The following is a 20,496-nucleotide window of genomic DNA, read 5'->3' as shown; positions in this document are numbered from 1 at the left end:
CTCAAACTTGATGCCTGCATCAAATTAATAAGTGACATTCTTGAGTTCCGCCCTTTTTATGAGCAATATCCTCTCATTATCCACTCCCAACATGTTTTAAGATCACTTGGAAGCCCTCCTGAAACTAACAAGACTTTAAGTATACATATTCAGGAGCACATCCTCAGAGGAGAAAATAACTGCAACTTTCAATACAACACTAACTGTGGTCCTAGCAGCATCCTTCCCTTTATTATATTTCAGCTAACACCCTTTTTAAAAATAGACTAAAAACTATGCTTGGAGAATGTTGGTTAATTGATTTGTCAAGTAAACCCAGTGTACATTAGTGTGTGGGCATGGCAATGAGGTTATCTTCAAGTTAAAGACCTACATTGGCTCCCAGTACGTTTCTGAGCACAATTCAAAGTGTTGGTGCTGATCTTTAAAGCCCTAAACGGCCTTGGCCCTGTATACCTGAAGGAGAGTCTCTATCCCTGTCATTCAGCCATGCCACTGAGGTCCAGCTCCGGGGGCCTTCTGGCGGTTCCCACTCTGCGAGAAGTGAGGTTACAGGGAACCAGGCAGAGGGCCTTCTCGGTAGTGGCGCCCACCCTGTGGAATGCCCTCCCATCAGATGTCAAGGAAATAAACAATTATCTGACTTTTAGAAGACATCTAATGGCAGCCCTGTTTAGGAAAGTTTTTAATGTTTGATGGTTTATTGTGCTTTTAATTCTGTTGGGAGCCACCCAGAGTGGCTGGAGAAACTCAGCCAGATGGGCGCAGTATAATTATTAATTATTATTATTATTATTATTATTATTAAGGCTGCAGGAAGGGCCACAAGACATACTACAGCTCCTGCTGACTCAACACCCTTATACCCCATACAAACTCCAAATCTTCATTACTCAGCCAAAGGCCATCACATACAAATGGACAACATGGGCACCAGCACTCAGCTAAAGCAAAGTACAGTAATTAAAACGAACAGCATAATCCATCAAAAACAACAACAGACAAAAATGCTGCTATCAGCTTAGTGACTTATTCAATATAGTCACTGTCCAGGATACAAATCGGGGCTAACTTTTAAAGTTTCTGGTTTACTATTTAGGATAACTTAACCAACTATGCAATCACCCCACTATTTACTAAAGATGCCAACTTCACTAGATTTGCTTCAGTTCACAACAAGCAGGATGGTGTACCATATGGTCCCTAGAATTTTCTTCTATTCTGATTTTGAATAGATTCAATTAATACTAAGGCATATTACTCCAAAGCTGTGTTCCATAGAGCAACAATCCCACTATTTCTGCTTGAAAAACTTTTAAGTGAATGGGGAATTAGCCTCTGATCACTTCCTTTTTGTTGTTGATTATTAAATTTGTATACCTCACCCTTCATCAATAGATCTCAGGGTGGTTCGCAACATAATACAATATAAAAACCCAAAATACATAATAAAAACAAGAATGAAAGACCCTCACAAACCAATAAGCCCCCCACCCCATTGTTAAGACAATGTTTCCTCCAGTGAACTCCACACCCTCTTTAAGTGATCGTGAACTAGCAAAGGCGATACCTAGATATTTAAATTGCTTAACTTGAGTGATCTGGTTCCCACTGATATTCTACCTATGTTGCCTCTGATTTATTCCAACCACCATGATATGTGTTTTACTATAACTGATAATTCAGATATGCAGTAGCTAGAAAAATCCCTTATAACATTCCTCCAACCCATTTGCAAGGAGGACACAAGGGCTGTATTATCGGCAAACAGCAAGAGTAAAGCTTGTCTGTCCCCCAAATATATTGGACTGAAAGAAGCACTGGATGAACTAGTAGCAATGTTGTTTATATATAAATTTAATCAGGGAGGCAGCAAGCAACCTTGTCAAACTCCCTTAAGAGTTGGAATGCTACTGGACAATTCTCCAGAGGGTCCTCCCTGAAATTTTACTAGAGTTTGTTGAGCCTTATAACTAAATAAAGCAATCAGCCTTTTATACCAGTTAAGGCAATTTCTTCCCACATACATTCCCTACCAACCAAACCAAAAGCAGCCTTTAAATCTACAAATGAAAAATATAAGGAACATTTCTTTATCATGGCTATAATACTTATAAACACTTATAAACCAGCTGAAAAATTACAAAGCAGGGTTCAGTTTTTGAATTCCATTCTCAGCCCAATGAATTCCATTCTCAGCCCAGCTTGCTCCTGTTTATGTCCTCAGCTCAACTCTTTGGTGTATTACTTTGCTTTATTAGGTGTATGCCTAGTATGCCATTTTCCTTAGTGCCTAAGCAGATAACTCAGTGTAGCACTCAAAGAGTGTCATGGCAAGAATTATCCTTTGTTTGCCTTAACATACTATGATGGGGGTTTGTTTCCATGTTCAAATATAAGCTTTGAAGTAATCGAACTCAGCAGCCACGGTGACATTTTTACAATTGATACCAGCAATGAATAGGTGGGAGAATGTTTAAAACAACAACCATAATATGCACTGTATTTTGAAATTGTTAGAGTGGGTGAAAATGTTAGGATGATATACCATCACCAGCTAGTGCTACCTGTGGCTAGGCAATGCAGTCTCCCAAGGGCTTGGATTTAAATCTATTAGTTCATGTGTGTCCATCCATCTTGACAGCAATTTAATAGAATCTTCACTCCAATCAGATTTACATGCGATCATGCACTGTATTCATGGCCGGCAGTGCAGCATTTAGCCTAAGTGTGTAATGCTCCAGCAAGTGTTCAGAGCAGGTATTATTTCCATACCCCAGCAATTAAGCTCTTCCTCCCCATTGCCTTTTGTTCTCCCGTTATTCACTTCATTTATACTCCAGTGTTACCTCAATTTGCATGTGTATAATTACACACACACTTTTCTATCACCTTTTTATGCAGCTGGAGTCAGTCTATAGAAAGCTGGAGTTAAAATAAGCTAGACTAAAATGCCAGACCCCTTTTTGTACTAAAGACTGCACCTGTAATTTATGCAGTATAGACCTAATTATTCTCCCTAAGTATCCAAACAATTATTGTGTAAACAGGTAGAACAAAAGAAACTGTTTTGCCCCAAAACTGTTCTTTTTTCATGAGCAGCTAAAAAAGCAGACCATTTTTCTTAAGTGAAAGACTGGTGCACAAGTCTTCTCATTAAACCATACTTGCAGCAGCTAATGCAGGCATAGGCAAACTCAGCCCTCCAGATGTTTTGGGATTACAACTCACATCATCCCTGACTACTGGTCCTGTTAGCTAGGGGTGATGGGAGTTGTAGTCCCAAAATATCTGGAGGGCCGAGTTTGCCTATGCCTCAGCTAATGTATTAAATCAGTGGTTCTCAAAAAAAATTATCTGGGCCACATTTTCAGAATAAAAATTTGCTCATTTCAGACCAAATTTTTTATTGCTAAGAAATGCATTGGAAAACAAAAAAGAACAACTCCGAGCAGTGTTTGATTTATAACATAGAAAACAACTACTTTATAATATGATCATGGGACATCCAAAAGGTATAGAACAATGTAGCTACATAGTAAATGTAAAGGTACCCCTGCCTGTACGGGCCAGTCTTGCCAGACTCTAGGGTTGTGCACTCATCTCACTCTATAGGCCGGGAGCCAGCGCTGTCCGCAGACACTTCCGGGTCACGTGGCCAGCGTGACAAAGCTGCATCTGGCAAGCCAGTGCAGCACACGGAACGCCGTTTACCTTCCCGCTGGTAAGCGGTCCCTATTTATCTACTTGCACCCGGGGGTGCTTTCAAACTGCTAGGTTGGCAGGCCCTGGGACCGAGCGACGGGAGCGCACCCCGCGGCGGGGATTCAAACCGCCGACCTTTCGATTGGCAAGTCCTAGGCGCTGAGGCTTTACCCACAGCGCCACCCGCGTCCCTATGTAGCTACATATTTTGCAAAAAAATAAAATATTATTTTTTGATACTATCCTGAAACGTTGAAACATTTCTTTGATTGTCCTTGAATCTTCCTGCCATACTTGTCATCCTCTCCTGCCACACCAGTGTGGCACATCACACCTTTTGAGAACCACTGCATTAAATCATCAAAAAGAATAGAAGGGCTTGAAGGTGGCTTCAAATGCTGGGTCATCTAGTATCTAGACTTCATCTCACCTGGTTCTACCTCCCATAGCTACTGTACCCTCAGTTTCTGTACACCTCTGCTCCTTTCAAGTCTTCCAGCATGGCAGAACAGGGGCTTGGATTGCTCTGCCCAGTCAAATTATCACATTGTGCTTGTTGTATTTAAAAGGTACTGCCTCTGTTTCATAAGACCAATATTTCATTTAAGTTTGTTTCTAGGGACGCAAAATAATTGAATAAAGGAATTTTAAAGTTTCAACTCAAAGTGGCAGTACAAGATGGATCTTTGTCCTGGCATGGAACTCTAGTTTTGGAGTTCCAGGCAACAGTTGTGCAAAACCAGTCTTGGCTACTCATTTATCAGCACTGCCTCTAGTTTTCTCTTTATTAGAGCTTTACCTACAGAGACCCTTACATTTAACCAAAATGGGAGAATTGGCATTTTAGGTCCATGGAATTGTGTTGCCAGTGTTTATATATTAATGCACGTTTGATATTTTAAAATGTAATTTTTAATATATATTTTTATTTTTCTGTTACCAAATTGTACATCATAAAACATGACTGACAAAAAAAATGGGTCATGGGGGGTGTAAAATAAAGTTATTTTACATAATAATGAGGTGGTTACAGTAAATCATAGAACAAAAACCACTGGATCTGTCACTGAGCACCAGCCTACTTACTTTGAAAGGGACACTGGTGGTTCAGAAATTAACATTAGACCAACATTTAGTGTGATGAAAAAAGTAACTTGGGCTGGCTTCCCCCACTCAAATGCAGCTGTGAGTTCAGAAGCATTTGCTTCCATTTTAAATTGTTGAGAGGACACTGGAGGCTGGGGTTAAAAGTACTTTAATCTTTTAATAAGAAATCTGGCTTATATTGCTACATCAATGTGGTGGTTAAGAGCTGCTTCAGTTATTCTATTTGAAGAAATTTTAAAATCACATCAGAATAAAATGCATAGCAGACACTAACTGAAACCCAACATTATGTGGCATCTTCACAAACTGTCCTGATGACACACTGTAATAAATGTGACAGCACCGTGTAGAATCAAACATCAAGATCTCAAGAACAAAAGGAACACAACTGCCCTCTCCTTACACCAACTCTAGGAATAGAGCAGTCTCCAGTATTTGTGAAGCAGATTCAATTATATAGGTGACTAGATAAGGGAAGAAAAAAATTATTCCTTTGCATATAACTAAAATAGCTACATTCTGGCAAGTACTCATGAGTGACATCTGCTCTATAGTTCTTATTATTAACATGTCTGACTTGCAGTTAAATATGTAGACATTACTCACTAAAGTGACTTGCTGAAAGACATCAGAAGCAACCCTAAGAAAGCCATCTAATTCCATTATATACACCAGATACCCAGAAGCTACTGTTATATTTATTTGTAAAGGCACTTTGCAACCTGCTTTTTATCTTTTCTCATGAGAGGTAATATATAAATACTCAAAATAAATATTCCACAATACATAAAACTAAAGGCTGTTTTCAGAAGTTGAATAGCTTTACATTGATTACACTTGTTCCTTGTATCTGCAATACACACAAGATGGACTACACCACTGACTTTGACTTAAGAGTACAGCTTGAAGATTTTAACATGCAATGATTAATTTAATTTTAACAATACCAAAATAGATTTCTACCCTTGCCTTGACCATTTCTAGTTTGGTCGTTTACTCTATTTTATTCTCTTCTCATTATGGAAGAAGAGCTCTGTTCAGAAGTAGAAGGATACTTTCTAGTTATAACCCAGTATTTTAAAAACTGTACAAGAAACTCTGCAGTCAAGAGGCAGCTTCAGGTTTGTTTCTCTTGAATAATTCCCCCATGCATCATGGCAACACATATTTGAAAAGTGAAGGGATTTTTAAAAATTGTTTGATACTGCACAGTGAGTATGCTGTCCCACTGTGTGCACCTAAAGTTGCTCTTTGGATCCAAGCCACTGAAGACAAGCAGTATGAAGTACCAAAGAGGTAGGCATGCCCCTGGAAAGAAATACGGTACAAAAATCAACAAAAGTTCAGCTTCGACTAACAAACTAGTAACTACAAAAGAATATGAAGTGCGAACGTTTTTATGGCATAATCTACAGTTGTCCTTTATGTAACTTGGTATGTGAAAATCTGAATTTGTTTTAACTATTTCCAAACTTTTATATGTTTCACCTCAAGTTATTCTTCAGAACGGTATCAAGGTTATTCTTCAGTGTCAAGGCAGTCTGAGTTCATGTTATCAAGCGAAAAAAGCTGGCTAAAGAAAGGATGGAATGAACTCTGGGAATTGGTGGTGTTGTTTTTAGTTGTGTCCAACTCTTTGTGACCCCATGGAGCAGAGCACGCCAGAATTGGTACCAGTAGAATATATTTGTTTGCAAACATACGTCACATTTGCACAATGGGCTGGATCCAAACAAGTTTTATTTGTACATAGTTCCAATTTAAATAAATGGGACAACATTCAACTAATTTACACATGAGACTAAGCTCAACTAATTTACCCAGCCAGATGGGTGGGAGATAAATAATTAATTTATTATTATTATATAAGGAATTCTATGTGTAAACTTTAAAATGTAGTAAGTGAAGCACTCCTATAGGAATACGGCCAAAAACAGCATAATACAGCAATCTGCAACATTGTTTAATGCAAACCCTCAACCCTCAACCTCTACAACACAAGGAACCAAAACTACTCCAGCATGGAAAGCAAAATTATAGATGCCATGATTCATCTTCTAAAGCACAATTATTAGAAGCTAACCTACCATCACTTTGGGTCTTGCTTTTCATTTCTTCCATCCATGTTGGGATGTCTTTCAGAGGAACGTAATCTCGTATGTATTCTTTACGCCTCTCCTCTAGTGTCATCTTCAACAAACGCTCTGTTAAAAAAAGTTAGTATACATTACTAGTATTAAAGTTAATCCGTTTCTATTGAAGCAAGGTTCATGAATTATCCTACAAATACCCACTTTTTCTTTCTACAGATGGAATAACATTTATCTTGGGGGAATATATGAGATTTCAAGAGTGTGTTTTTATCTAAGTTTTATTGCATCTTATACCAGTTTCAAAATACAGGCAAACTGCACAAAAAGCTGTGATAAAATAGTTCAATTACACTCAGAAAGCATAATCCATCAACACCTTTATTTCTCAACAAGGAAGCTTCCAATGAGTTCTTGATGCTGTGGCTGAGTTTCATTTCATGCTTCCTTTCTAGTGTTTCTGGGCTGTATCCAACTAAGCCATACTTCTTCATGGAAATCAACAAACTTGTTAGTCATGTCTATTTATTTCAATTGGTTTGTTTCAAGTATGAATTAGTTGGATACAACCTACAATAAATAAAAAACAGACAAAACAAATGTGTGCCATTTCTTATGCAACTTGAAGCAGTGCTTAAGAACTTGCTTTGGTTTTCATGGCTGCTTATTATTTAAAACTGAAGTGATCAAGGACTTCTATTAGGACTTGTCACTTAATTTAAAATGCTATTGAAATATTAGTTTGACAGGCAACACATATGCACTAATAAACCCACACCATCAAAGACATTCGGTTCACATAAAACACTTAAGATATTTACTCAAGGCAAGAGCTAATTTAAGGCATTTGCACCATGCCTCCAATCTACCTCATAAACATCAACAGCATCTAGTATTGTTATAAATACAGTTGTACCTCAGGTTAAGTACTTAATTCATTCCAAAGGTCCGTTCTTAACCTGAAGCCCAACTTTAGCTAATGGGGCCTCCTGCTGCCTCCACACCGCCGGAGCACGATTTCTGTTCTCATCCTGAAGCAAAGTTCTTAACCTGAGGTACTAATTTTAGGTTAGCGGAGTCTGTAACCTGAAGCGTATGTAACCCGAGGTATCACTGTACTCTCCTATTTCCTCATATATTATAATTTCTGAAGTAGGTCAAAGAAGCTTGCTCTACTAAAATTTAGCATTGCTTCAAAACTACAGAATAAACCCACACCACACTCTAGTCAATCTGTAAGGAAAATATAACTGATGTAGACTGGAAAAAAGGGATCTACTCTTCTTGAAGTTTTTATTTGCATTAGCTAAAACATCAACCTTAAAATAAAAATGTTAAGGACCTTAAGTTATAACTTTCAGGTATAAATGTTTCTACCAATAGCATTTTAGAACAAAGATTTCCATGATTATAAAAACAACCCTTTAGTGTTAGGCAGTTCATGTTGGAAAATTAACAAAATCCTCTTGAACACAATGAGATTTCACACAGCTGCTCTTGAGAATGTGATGTGCAAAAGCAAACATAAAAGCAATTAACTTGGAAGAAATATAGCAATCCACCATGAAGCTGGAGGCTTACAACTTTAGTAGAGTGAATTTATTCTGATGTAGCTGTGGCAGATCTAGCAAGTGAATCAACAGAACAACAGGAGCTCTCAATACTGTGGAGTCCATCCAACAGTGATGAGAAGGAGGACAAATATTCTACATTTGCTCTGTCTTGAACTATTACAGGGCACCCAGTCTTCCCTGATGCCCAAGAAGCTTGAGACACAATTACTGCCCCCTCAGTGGTGAGGATAATTACTTTTTTCACTACTGAAAAGTATATAGACCTGGAGGAAGAAGTCAGAGGAGTGCTGTGCTTTCCTACTTCCTCTTCCAGTTCCATGTGCTTTTCAGGGCTCATATCAATTCTATTAATGCAACTTCCACCCAGATCTCTTGGAAAAGTGAAGTCTATGCATGAACACTTTCTCTTTCCATCTGCATCGCGAAGGCTAGGATAGGAGGGAAGGTAGCAATCAGAGAGGATTATGCCGACAACACTCAGTTTAAAACTCAAATGTGGCCACAGGCCTAAAAAGCTTGGCAACACCTATTTTTATAATAGCAAATGATTTCTGATTTGCTTTTCTTTCATCTGACTATGAGAAAAGTCACATCTATTAGTACTACTACTAAATCTTATTTAATAACATATCTGCAAGAAATTCACAGCTCAGGACTGGACTGGGTACTGTAAATGCAAAATGAAGTTTCCATTGTTAAATCTAGGAAGAATTTTAACATGCACAGCCCTGTCCAACAGGTACAACTTTGATTTAAGTAGCATTAATACAATGTTTAAATATTATTTTAAGCTTTTTATATTATATTTAAGCCATTCATAAATAATGATCACAAAAATGTAGTGACATTTTCCACTGAAGAGCTAACAGACTTTTATAAGTCTGTTAGTTAAAACCCACACCATTAGAGAATAGCCCTTACACATACTGGCAATCATTTTCTCTCCTTTTGAATAGTTACATTTTAGTCAGCATAAATGCGCAGGTCAACATAAGCCTCTCCTGTTTTATTTATTTTACTTATTACATTTGTGTACCACCCTTCATCCAAAGATCTCAGAGCGGTTCAAAGTATAAAAATGCAAATTATAATAAAAACAAGAACAAAACAATTGTGTCCGTCTCTGTGGCTTCCGAAATTACAGGCCCACTCTTTAATAACCACTGTTTTTAAGACTGGGGTACTGCAATCAGCCCATCAGAGAAAAAAGAGCACATTTTGTGTTAGACAAGCTTCCATTGGTCAGAGTACAAGTTCAAAGATACTTTGTTTTTGTTTACAGTAGTAGTTTTGGTCCAATAGAGATTAGTTTATAAACTTTCATTCTGTTAGTTTCAACAACTGGCAAGTTATTTGAAATGAAACTTGCATATTTCAAAGTATTTTCTGTGCTAGAAGAGCCAGTTTTAGCTGTGCTGTCACTGTCTGAAGTATCCTGACAATGGTTTTTACCACTGAATAGGGAGAAATCGAAACACTTTGGAAACAGAAGCAGTTATCATTAACTTTGCAGAGTACAGAAACTAAAGTTGTAAGCAGAGGCAGTAAAGAGGCACTCTACACTTTTATTTCCTGACACAAGTATGCGAGGGTTGGTGCATGTGGGAGGGGTCTACTTCAAAATTCACGTCCCAAAGGTTAGGTGCCTTGCACCAATGGCAACACACGCCACCATGCCTTGCATTTCTTTACAGTGACACGTGAATGACAGAGAAAGCAGCAATCAATTTTTACCGTGTTTTTGGGGGAGCTCTGTGTTGCAGACACCTGAGTGAGACACAGGCGACCCAGCAGAAAGCAAGAACAGAGGAGAGGAGCGACCCAAACACAGAACCATGACAAGCTATAAACAGAACCACCCAGTGAAAGAAAGTAACACAGGCAGCCGGATGAAGAGGACAGATGCATCATCTGCCTTTTTTTTTTTTTTTTAAATGGGATTTTCTTAAATGAATGCTGTTTGCAATCAATCAGTGGCGTAGCGTGGGCTGGCCGCACCGGGCGCAACATCTGGGGGTTAGGGTTAGGGGGCGCAAATCCACGGGTTAGGGGGCGCAAATGACTTGCCTTGCCCCGGGTGCTGGCAACCCACGCTACGCCACTGCAATCAATAGTTTTGTTATTGTTGCTCTACCTTTGGAGAAGAAGGGCAAAGTCCCAAAAATAAAAATGCAACTCCAGAACAGGGAACAAAGTCAAGAGTATAAGAGAGAGAGAGAGAGGAAAGCGTAGCTATTATGATTTTTCCCTCCCCAGCAAAACAAAAAAAACCAGGCCATGCACAGGATGCAGCCCAACTCATACAGATCCCTTGACAAGGTCGTAGCACTTGGAAGGGACAAGATAAACCCCAAGGCGACCGTCTCCTCGTCACCTGCTCTGGCTCTCTCTCTTTCCCCCCCCCACCCCCCACCCCCCCCACCAACCGCCCCCCAACGTTCCCAACGGAAAGCCAGCGCCTCTTTCATGCCTCGGCTGTCCCTGGGAAAGAAACGCCGGACCCAATAAGAGAGGAAAAGTGAACTAAGGGTGGCAAAGGGGGGGGGGGGCGGAGAGAGAGAGGAGGAGAAGAAGAAGAAGAAAACCACAACATTGAAAGGCAAGGCTGAGGGAATGAGCGAGAGGAGGAGGAGGAGGAGGAGGAGCCCCGCTGCCTCGCCAAGGTAAGCCTGAGGTAACAGGAAGGAGACCTTGTCCAGGAAAGAGGCGGCGCGCGCGGGGGGGGGCGGCTCTGGATCGCGCGCATCCTGGAGAAGGGGGGGGGGCAAAGCGAACTCTCCCCCCCCCCGCGCCCTTTTACCCGTTTGCCTGAGGAGAGCGAAGAGGGGCGCGCTTTAATGGGCGCGGGTGGAGGAATGAGGAGGAGGCGGGTGTCAGTACCTTTCTCTTCCCTCCAGACCTTTTTCCGCTTGTTCCCGGGATACATGGTGCTGGGGCTGGCGGAGGCTTTGAGCTGCAGGTTCCCCAGGCTCACGGGCGACGGGGGAAGCGCGCCGACCCGGCTGCGGGGCTTGGAGCGAGAGGGCACAGCTTGCTCCGCGGCGGCGGCGGCGGCGGCGGCGGCGTCTTCGGCGGTGATGCTCGTCGCCCTGCTGCTGCTGCTGCTGGGCACCTCCTCCTCCTCTCGCCTCCTCCCTCCTCTTATCTCTCTCTCACACACACACACACACACACACTCCCCTCACAGCGCTCGCCGACTGGGTCACGCCTCGCTCTAACCCGACAGACACCCCCGCAGCGCCCGCCTCCGCCGCCCGTTGGCCCCGGCAGACGCCGCTCAAGCGACGCGCCCCGCCCCCCTGCGCCGCCGCCGCCGCCGCAGCAACGGTTGCTTAAAGGGGCAGGGAGGCATAATGGAGGGAGCGGGAGGAGGGGCGGCAGGCAGGGCACCCTGACAGGCAGGGGGAGCGAGGGAGGGAGGGGCAAGAGGGAACAAAAGGGGAGGAGCCACCTCTGTGCATCCTGCCACCCGAGGCACCCGAACCTTGCCTCATAGGTGGGCCGGCCCCAGGAAGAGTGGGCTTCTCTGTGCTGCCTGTGCAAGAGCAGTGACAAGGGTGCACCTGAAGCAGTGGCGTAGCGTGGGTTGTCAGCACCCGGGGCAAGGCAAGTAATTTGCGCCCCCTAACCCGTGGATTTGCGCCCCCTAACCCTAATCCCCAGATGTTGCGCCCGGTGCGGCCGGCCCCCCCTGCACCCCCCACGCTACGCCACTGACCTGAAGTGAAGCTTACCATAAGGCACATCCCGGTGCCCAGAAGAAGAAGAAAAATGGGTTTAAGGCTTGGGTTTCGGAGCTGCAGAATACCTTCTGGGCACATATCCTTAGAGCTGCTCACTGCTGGGCTGCAGCTCAGTACCTTAACTGTAAGACTTATCGAACTTAAGTAGGGGTGTTACTTGCAAGCGGAGCAAGTAGCTAGGTATTAAAAATATTGTTACGTTCTCGCCAAGCACTGAGAAATTTGAGGTCTGTTAAAGTTGCCCGAGTTTGGTTCCCTTTGGAAGCAGGTCACCGTTAAAAGGTCGCAGGAGTTCTGTTGACATTTTGTAATATCTGCACTTATTTACACATACAGAGCGAGCAGAGATGTGGACATACTTAATAACACGGCGAACCAAAGTCCGCTGCTCTGATGTCAGATCTCAAGGGGACATCCAAAACTTTAAAGATGCTTAGCAAAAGTCAGTTCTCTGTGCTATTTCTCGTGTGTGTGATTCTCGTCACACGGAAACATCTGCATTACCTCATTGTTAGATAGGGGTCTTCTGCTACCTTTTCTGATTTTTATATTCATAACATTCCCAAAGTGATTCTGAAGTAACAATTGTCTAACCATTTAGTTCCCATGGCAACCCAACAACAGAATTTACTAGAGGTGCCACATAATACTGTTCAGCATTGGTAAGAACTCACTCATTTAGTGTGGCAGAGCACGCTACCTATTGAATTCAAGCAGGTGCCTTCACTGTACTCTTTTGTATGCCTGCTAAATTTTAATCTGTTTCAGTATTTTAGTATTTAACTTTTGTATGTTTAAAAGTTTATTTTAAAACATGGTTGCGGTTTTTTCTTGATTTACTTTTTTGTCTTTTGTAAACCACTTTGAGGTTTTTCTACTCAAGTGGCGTATAAATTTTATTCATTTAATAATAAATAAAAGGATGTGCCTGGCCACATCTGGCCAGCCAGTTTGGGCAACATTCTGCCCAATCTTCTAACACCATGCATTCTGCCCTCCTACAGTCTGCAGTGGTCTGTTTTACTCACTCCTCATTCTACCACTTCATTCTTCTTCATGTTTAGACCCTCACTCAACAGGAGCTGTGCAGATTTAAAGTGTATAAAAGGGTTCTCTGAACATCGCCATACTCCCACACAGCCTTTGGTAAGCCCATACACTAAAATTCTGTGGAATCATAGAGCAGACACCACCGGAACTACTTACTGTATTTATTTAGAGCATTTATAATCAGCTCTTTAGCCCAAAACATACCAGAGTACCTTACAGAATTATTATTATTATTATTATTATTATTATTATTATTATTATTATTATTATTATTCTGTAAGGTACTCTGGTATAATAATAATAATAATAATAATAATAATAATAATTATTAATAAACAGTCCCAACCCTCAGGTTTACATTCTAGCACACCATGGCACAAAAATGAAAAAGGAGAGGGCAGCAAACTCAAGGAGCACTGTAAATTAGAGTTACAATTTTTATAAAGACCAACTGCAGAACTATAGCTACACAGTGGGGGGTGGGGGGAGCCAAGATTTTTGCCCCTGGAGAAGCCTCCAGAGGGGTGTCATTGAGGCTCCCAGCCTGTGTGTATGTGCATGGGTGTAGCCACAATTTTTGTTGGGGGGGGGGGCAGGCCCTCAATTAGCTATGTCTTTTTATTGATTTTTACTGATATGGGGGGCAGCTGCCCCTCCCTTGGCTACGCCCATGTGTATGTGTCTATACAAATATGCATGGGTGTGCCAAACTGTATCTTTGCCTCGGGTGAAATGAATCCTAGTTTTGTCCCTGCCAGCTGGAATGGAAACAGTTCAGGTAGCCTGATGATAGGTGACAAGGAAGAAGACCCAAAGGGCGTATGATCTCTCAGCAGAGCTTATAGAATAGTCCTTATTTTCCGCTCTCTGCGTTCTGCACTCTTCCTGGTTTGGTTTGGTCCAGGTGTTGCTGGGACTACAAAACCCATCAGCCACAACCGGCCGGGCCAACGGTTAGGGAATATGGGGGACTTGTAGTCCGGCAACTCCAGGTGCACCCCCCCCCCCAGATTTGCATGCATCAAGAGTGCTGGTGTGCATTAAGCTTGCTGCCTTAAAACGACTGCCCAGCCCCTGGATTGGGGGGCGAAAAACAACACCCCCTTGCTGCTTCTGTTGCTGCCCAAGCAGCGGCTGCTGCCGACACCAAAGCACGACCGCCCTGCTCCTCCCCGCCGCTGGTTTCAAGGCGATCTGAATTTCGCCTTCCTCCCAAACGCAGCACGCGGGAACACCAGAGGCTGCAGCCGTCTTTTTCCGGGTCAGCAGGAGCAGCGGGGCCGTGATTGGCTGGCAGGAAAGAAGGCGGTTGCTAGGTAACCGCGTCAGGGCAGAACCTTGGGGAAAGCGAGGCGGAGCCGGCGAGGCGGCGGCGATGCTGGTGGCAAGCGAGGGAGGCGCCTCCTCCCCATTGGATGAAGGCGCCTTTGCGGGGCTTGAGGGGACGTCAGTTGACTTGGGAGGGCGCATAGTGTGGCAGGCTGTCCTCTTCTGTTCCTTGTAAACAGTCTGAGGAGCTCCTTTTGCAGAGGAGCGGCAGGGATGCCTTGCCCAGCCTAGCCCCTGGTCCTGCCTCTCTTGGGGGAATCCCAAAAGCAAACGAAATATTTGAGATGAAGGCTCCTCTTGTAGCACTGGTTTTGATGCCCTTCTGGGTCACAGTGCATAGTAGGTATCTGGTATTATCCTTGTTTTTATTGTTTTATTTAAACACACAAAAAAACTTAATTCACACGCTCTTTAAAAAGAACTTTTTTAAAAGGCAGTTGCTGATCACTAAGCATCTTATCTGGAGGGAGAAGAAGGGGTATCAACTTGACTAAAATATTGGGGGGCAGGTAAGCCCTACCCCACATAATCAATCACATAATGTGGCACACGTACATGATTTGAATGGCAATGCCCATTAATTTGGGCAGTCCCCTCAAATATTTTATTAGGGGCCTGAAGTGACCCCTAGGAGTTGGCTCTTATAGGAAGAAGAACGGAGGTATTTCTAATTGAGCACTAATTCAGATGTGACACTTCTTCCCGTTTATGCCCATATTTTATTTTATTGCGTAGATACTCCCACTTTTTCTCCAAAGAGCTCAACGTTGTGTGTATTGCTCCCTCCCTCCCTGTTTTATTCTCACAACTCTGTGAGGTAGGTTAAACTGAGAGACTATGACTGGCCCTTGGTCACCCAAGTGAGTTTCATGGCTGGAGTGAGGATTTGAACCCTGGTTGCCCAGGTCTTCATCCAACACTCTAACCCAAGGGTAGGCAACCTAAGGCCCATGGGCCAGATGTGGCCCAGTTGCCTTCTCAATCCGGCTCACAGATGGTCCGGGAATCAGCGTGTTTTTACATGGGTAGAATGTGTCCTTTTATTTAAAATGCATCTCTGGGTTATTTGTGGGGCCTGCCTGATGTTCTTACATGAGTAGAATGTGTTCTTTTGTTTAAAATGCATCTCTGGGTTATTTATGGAGCATAGGAATTTGTTCATATTTTTTTCAAAATAGAGTCTGGCCCACCATGTGCTCTGAGGGACGTTGGACTGGCCCACGGCTGAAAAAGGTTGCTGACCCCTGCTCTAACCACTACACCATGCTGGGGAAAAGCCATGGAATTACCACATGTAATAATCACACATGCAGCTTTAATACTGTAATACAGTGGTACCTCGAGTTACAAACGCTTCAGGTTACAGACGCTTCAGGTTACAGACTCTGCTAACCCAGAAATAGTACCTCGAGTTAAGAACTTTGCTTCAGGATGAGAACAGAAATCGTGCAGCGGCAGCACGGCAGCAGCAGGAGGCCCCATTAGCTAAAGTGGTACCTCAGGTAAAGAACAGTTTCAGGTTAAGAACAGACCTCCAGAACGAATTAAGTTCTTAACCCAAGGTACCACAGTAGTGGAAACAGATTTAGAAGTAGCATCACTGACTGTTTCGTTTCCGAAAAGCATGGGAGTGAGTTTGATTGCATAAGACAATGGCTTTTCAAATACTTGGAGGCAGTACTATAGCAGGGCTTGCCAGCCTTTTGGGGCCAGTGCATTGGCATATTTGCAGACCTGAAAAACTGGCATAACCACAAAACACACACTACAGGCAGGCACTCATACATGCACACTCACTCTACGCTGCCACCAGCGATTAGGCTTGAATTAGGGGGGAGGCTGCAAGCAGGAAGGGGAGGGTATTCCCCCTTCCTCAATCACCCTTTCCACATTGTAGTTAGCCGGGGGGGGGGGGCTTTTATTGGCTGCAGTAGAAGGGATCTTTGAAATCTAATTGTGATGGGAGGGTGTTTGTGGTGGTGGTGGTCGAATCACAGCTAGGGAAAGCTACCACTTCCCTCTCCAGCTAAACCGCTCCCCCAAAGTCACAATTTGATTTGAAAAAGCCCTCTGTTGGCTACAATGAAAGGCTTCTTTCAAGCTTAACTCTAGCAGGGGTAAGAACAGGAGAGCAGGACCTTGCAGGCACAAGAGAAAGGCTATACAGGGGTACCCACAGGTGCTGTGTTGGCACTGCATTACATAGAGCCATCGTTTCCAGTAGTAAGCACTTTCACTTTTTGTGCTCTCTGATCAAACAAGTTGTGCAGTTTAAGCACTACAGACCTGCATTCAGTGGAGGGCTTGTTGTCTTGAAGCCCTATTACATGCACAGTCAAACCGACGCTCACACATGAGCTTCCATTTAATGACTGCAGCTAGTCATTCTTTCAGCCTCATGTTTGAAAGTTGAATTCATCCCAATCTAATTGTGCAAATAATGATTCCCCATTTCAAGATGTATCTTAGAATTTCTCAAACCAGCCCTCAGAAATATGGCCAACACTGCTGCAGTAAAGGTTTAAGTGACGTGTGTTCACTAGAGACAAAGGCGTACCTTGTGCCCTTGGCAAGGAGCTGTATTGGTGCCCCCTGTCCCTTGCACCCTTGGTGTCCTGCTGGTGAGGTGCCCCAGGAGCACATTGGTGGGTGGGTGGGCTCCTAGTTACTCCAAGCCAGAGTGGAGAGGCATGATGTTTGTGGTCCCCTGAGCCTGTGCCATTGGTGGGGGTAGACCTGGTCGCCCCTAGATATGCCCCTGATTGGAGAGTGACCTAACATTTTACAGTTAAACTAGCTTCATAATTAGATTCCCATAGGAGCAGCCACCTGAGAAGAGAATTGAAAAGATAAAGTGCCACTCTTGAAAAGGTCCTACTCCTTGCCCTACCACCTCTGATAAAGAGGGGTTGATGTTGGCCCTCATGTGCAGATTCCAATATATTGCAGTTAAAATAAACTATTGGCTCCCCTCTCCCTGAATTATTTATTTTACTTTCAAAATCAGTAGTAATATAGAAGCAGACTGGTGGTGAAAGGAATGCTGTATTTTATCGAGCACTCCAGTGGCACATACTCCTAAATTAATTTTTAAAAATGTAGAGTTTTGTTTTCCTTCCAGCTATATTCTGCCATTCAAGCATATTGATTCAATGTTTGAAGTGAAATTGAATTTTATCAGAAGCAGTTTTGCAATCGGCTATCCTGATGTTTACCAGTTCTTTTTGTACGTGCAATGAGGAATTTCCACAATGGAGCGAACAGCCTCTTTCCTTTTCACCTTTTCATCCCTTGCTCATTCGATTTGTACAGGTATCAAACTACTGGTGCCAGATTAGGCTTAGTGCCACAGTAGTACTAAGGAGAAAGTTACTCCTGCTGCCCAACAGAAATAATAAACAATTAGAATGTACGGTGCCTTAGTGCAACACTTCAGCCTTGCAAATAAGTGCCAAATATTTACTAGCCCACAAGAAAAATGCTGCCTATTTAAACAGAGGAAAAGGAATTAAAAATAAGGAACAGTCTCTCACACATACACATGCACACACACAAACACAGGCAGAGAGATGGAAGGTGAAGGGAAGTCAGCCTTCTTTTTGGCTTCTGTCTGACTGTAGATCTGTCTCACACCCTAAAATGCATAATTCTGAAGAATAATTAAAATTATGTTCAGATGTTAATAACTATCCTCTGTAGCATGTGTCTAGTATCACAGTTTATAAGTAAATTGCAGAGCATTCAAAAACCTTTAGAATGCTAGAGTTGCCAAACAAATCTATAGTTTCTCCAAACCCAACAAGGAGGATTACTCTCCTGTTCCCAGACATTTAGAAGTGAACAGTGAGATAGCTAAAAAGGGAAACTATATTCTATTTTTATAATTTAGGGGGGAAACCTTACAGAGGTGAACACAAATACGTAAGTCAGGGGGGAATGAGCTGACTAATATTCAGTGTCAGTTGTGACAATAACAATCAAGGAGACTGATGCTATGTTTTCAGATGAAGCTGACTGCTTTTCTGAAAATAATTCTCTTATGCTCCTCTTGAAGGTTGCCAATTTGTGACTGACAGAGGCCCAGTGTTTTCAACAGTGGCTGAGCATGCAGAAATTCAGGAGGTGCAGCTTTCTATTAGGAAAAGCTGTACCTGTTAGATTTCTGCCTATTGTGTAGCTATTACAGTTATGTGGAAATCCTAATATTGGTTATCATAACATATTTTTAAAGGATTGTTAACTGAAACTGAAAGTCGCAAGCTTTGACCAGAGTTGTATGTTTTAGCATAAATGTCTGCATTTCTGTTCCCAGTTAAGGCTGAAATCATACCTAGGAGCAAGTCCCAGTGAACTTAAAGGTGTTTTTTGTGCTGTTCAAGTGTGGTGTTTTTCATGCAGGAATCTTTGTAATTAAAATACAAAGTTTCTTCAAAAGAAGGGGCTACTTCATTGTCACATTGTATATATTTTCTGCCTCTTCAGTCTAATTTGTATGATTTAATGATCAAGTTGGTGTACAGAAAATCCACTGGCCATGTAAAACTATTTCTTCCTCCTTAAAATATAATGCTTTGAAATAAGTTGTGTGGAAGCATCCACAGTATACCTTATTAACCAAAGAGTAAAGCAAAGCAAAGTGAAAACTGTTATACAGTGGTACCTCTGGTTACGTACTTAATTCGTTCCGGAGGTCCGTTCTTAACCTGAAGCTATTCTTAACCTGAGGTACCACTTTAGCCAATGGGGCCTGCTGCTGCCGCTGCGCACCAACCACACCATTTCTGTTCTCATCCTGAAGCAAAGTTCTTAGCCCAAGGTACTATTTCTGGATTAGCGGAGTCTGTAACCTGAAGCGTCTGTAACCCGAGGTACCACTGTAGTAGTAATAGTAGTAATAATAACAACAACAACAACCAAGAGCATTTGATGGGTCTTTTATCCAGTTTTATACATTGGTGTTGTATCTTCACATTTGGTGACTGTGTTTTGTAGAGTCTGCCATTTCTCTGTAGAATCTGTTTCCTCAACTCTATAAGTCTACTACACCCCCCCCCTCCAAAAAAGAAACCCACATGACATTTGATGCTGTCAGAATAATTTAGCCTGATGTAATTCTACTAGCTTTTCAGTCTATTAAAATGCTGGGGAAAGGTTTCCATAATGAGTAGAAAGTAGAGCTGACACCATGGATGGGAGACACATACAGTGGTACCTCGGGTTACATACGCTTCAGGTTACATACTCTTCAGGTTACAGACTCCGCTAATCTAGAAATAGTGCTTCAGGTTAAGAACTTTGCTTCAGGATAAGAACAGAAATCATGCTCCGGCAGTGCGGCAGCAGCAGGAGGCCCCATTAGCTAAAGTGCTTCAGGTTAAGAACAGTTTCAGGTTAATAACAGTTTCAGGTTAAGAACGTACCTCCGGAATGAATTAAGTACTTAACCCAAGGTACCACTGTATTCAGTTCAGTTTGCATTTAAAGGTGAACTTACCTATCCACGCTAACCAAAACAATAGGGAACTGAAACATCCATTAGCCATATGCAATTCTCCAGCCAAGTAGAGTGTACAAAAATGCATATACTAAGGTAAAGTGTGCATATAAATGTGTATTATATTGGGGGGAATTGCCTTGCAAATATCTGTATATGACGTAAAATTGCATTTGAATGTATTAAGAGAAATTTGCCCTAAAATGCTGGTTAATTTTAATGAAGCCTTTGCCCTCCCCTCAAAAAAAATTTGAAACCATTTGTGGAAATGTGGCAAACCAAACTTGGAAATGTGAGAAATGGAAAGAAGCCAAAATCGACATACAGCCGTACCTTGGAAGTCAAACGTTCTCGAACGTTTTGGCTCCTGAACGATCGAAACCCGGAAGTGACTATTCCGGTTT

The 20,496-nt window shown here is 42.4% G+C and overlaps 2 protein-coding genes across 12 annotated transcripts in view; one reads left to right on the top strand and one right to left on the bottom strand.

Annotated features, from left to right (window-relative positions):
• Positions 1 to 11,725, bottom strand: part of MACROD2 (mono-ADP ribosylhydrolase 2) — a 997,401-nt gene extending 985,676 nt beyond the window's left edge. The window contains exons 1-2 of one of the 4 annotated variants that reach the window (XM_081857242.1): positions 11,357 to 11,725; positions 6,900 to 7,016 (exon numbers count right to left, since the gene is read on the bottom strand). In XM_081857242.1, coding sequence (XP_081713368.1) covers positions 6,900 to 7,016; positions 11,357 to 11,402 — 163 coding nt within the window. In that variant the 5' untranslated portion in view covers positions 11,403 to 11,725. The remainder of the gene's footprint in view (positions 1 to 6,899; positions 7,017 to 11,356) is intronic. The other 3 variants (XM_081857241.1, XM_081857240.1, XM_081857243.1) reach the window with 3 other exon arrangements.
• Positions 10,952 to 20,496, top strand: part of SEL1L2 (SEL1L2 adaptor subunit of SYVN1 ubiquitin ligase) — a 51,172-nt gene continuing 41,627 nt past the window's right edge. For 6 of the 8 annotated variants that reach the window (XM_081857069.1, XM_081857068.1, XM_081857066.1 and 3 more), the window contains exon 1: positions 14,646 to 14,937. In XM_081857069.1, the coding sequence (XP_081713195.1) occupies positions 14,883 to 14,937 (55 nt within the window). In that variant the 5' untranslated portion in view covers positions 14,646 to 14,882. Of the gene's footprint in view, positions 11,140 to 14,645; positions 14,938 to 20,496 lie in introns of those variants that run through there. The other 2 variants (XM_081857070.1, XM_081857063.1) reach the window with 2 other exon arrangements.

The sequence above is a fragment of the Podarcis erhardii genome (genome assembly GCF_964252035.2).
Source record: "Podarcis erhardii genome assembly, chromosome: 3".
Classification (NCBI taxonomy): Eukaryota; Metazoa; Chordata; class Lepidosauria; order Squamata; family Lacertidae; genus Podarcis; species Podarcis erhardii.
This window is presented reverse-complemented; position numbering and strand designations above follow the sequence as displayed.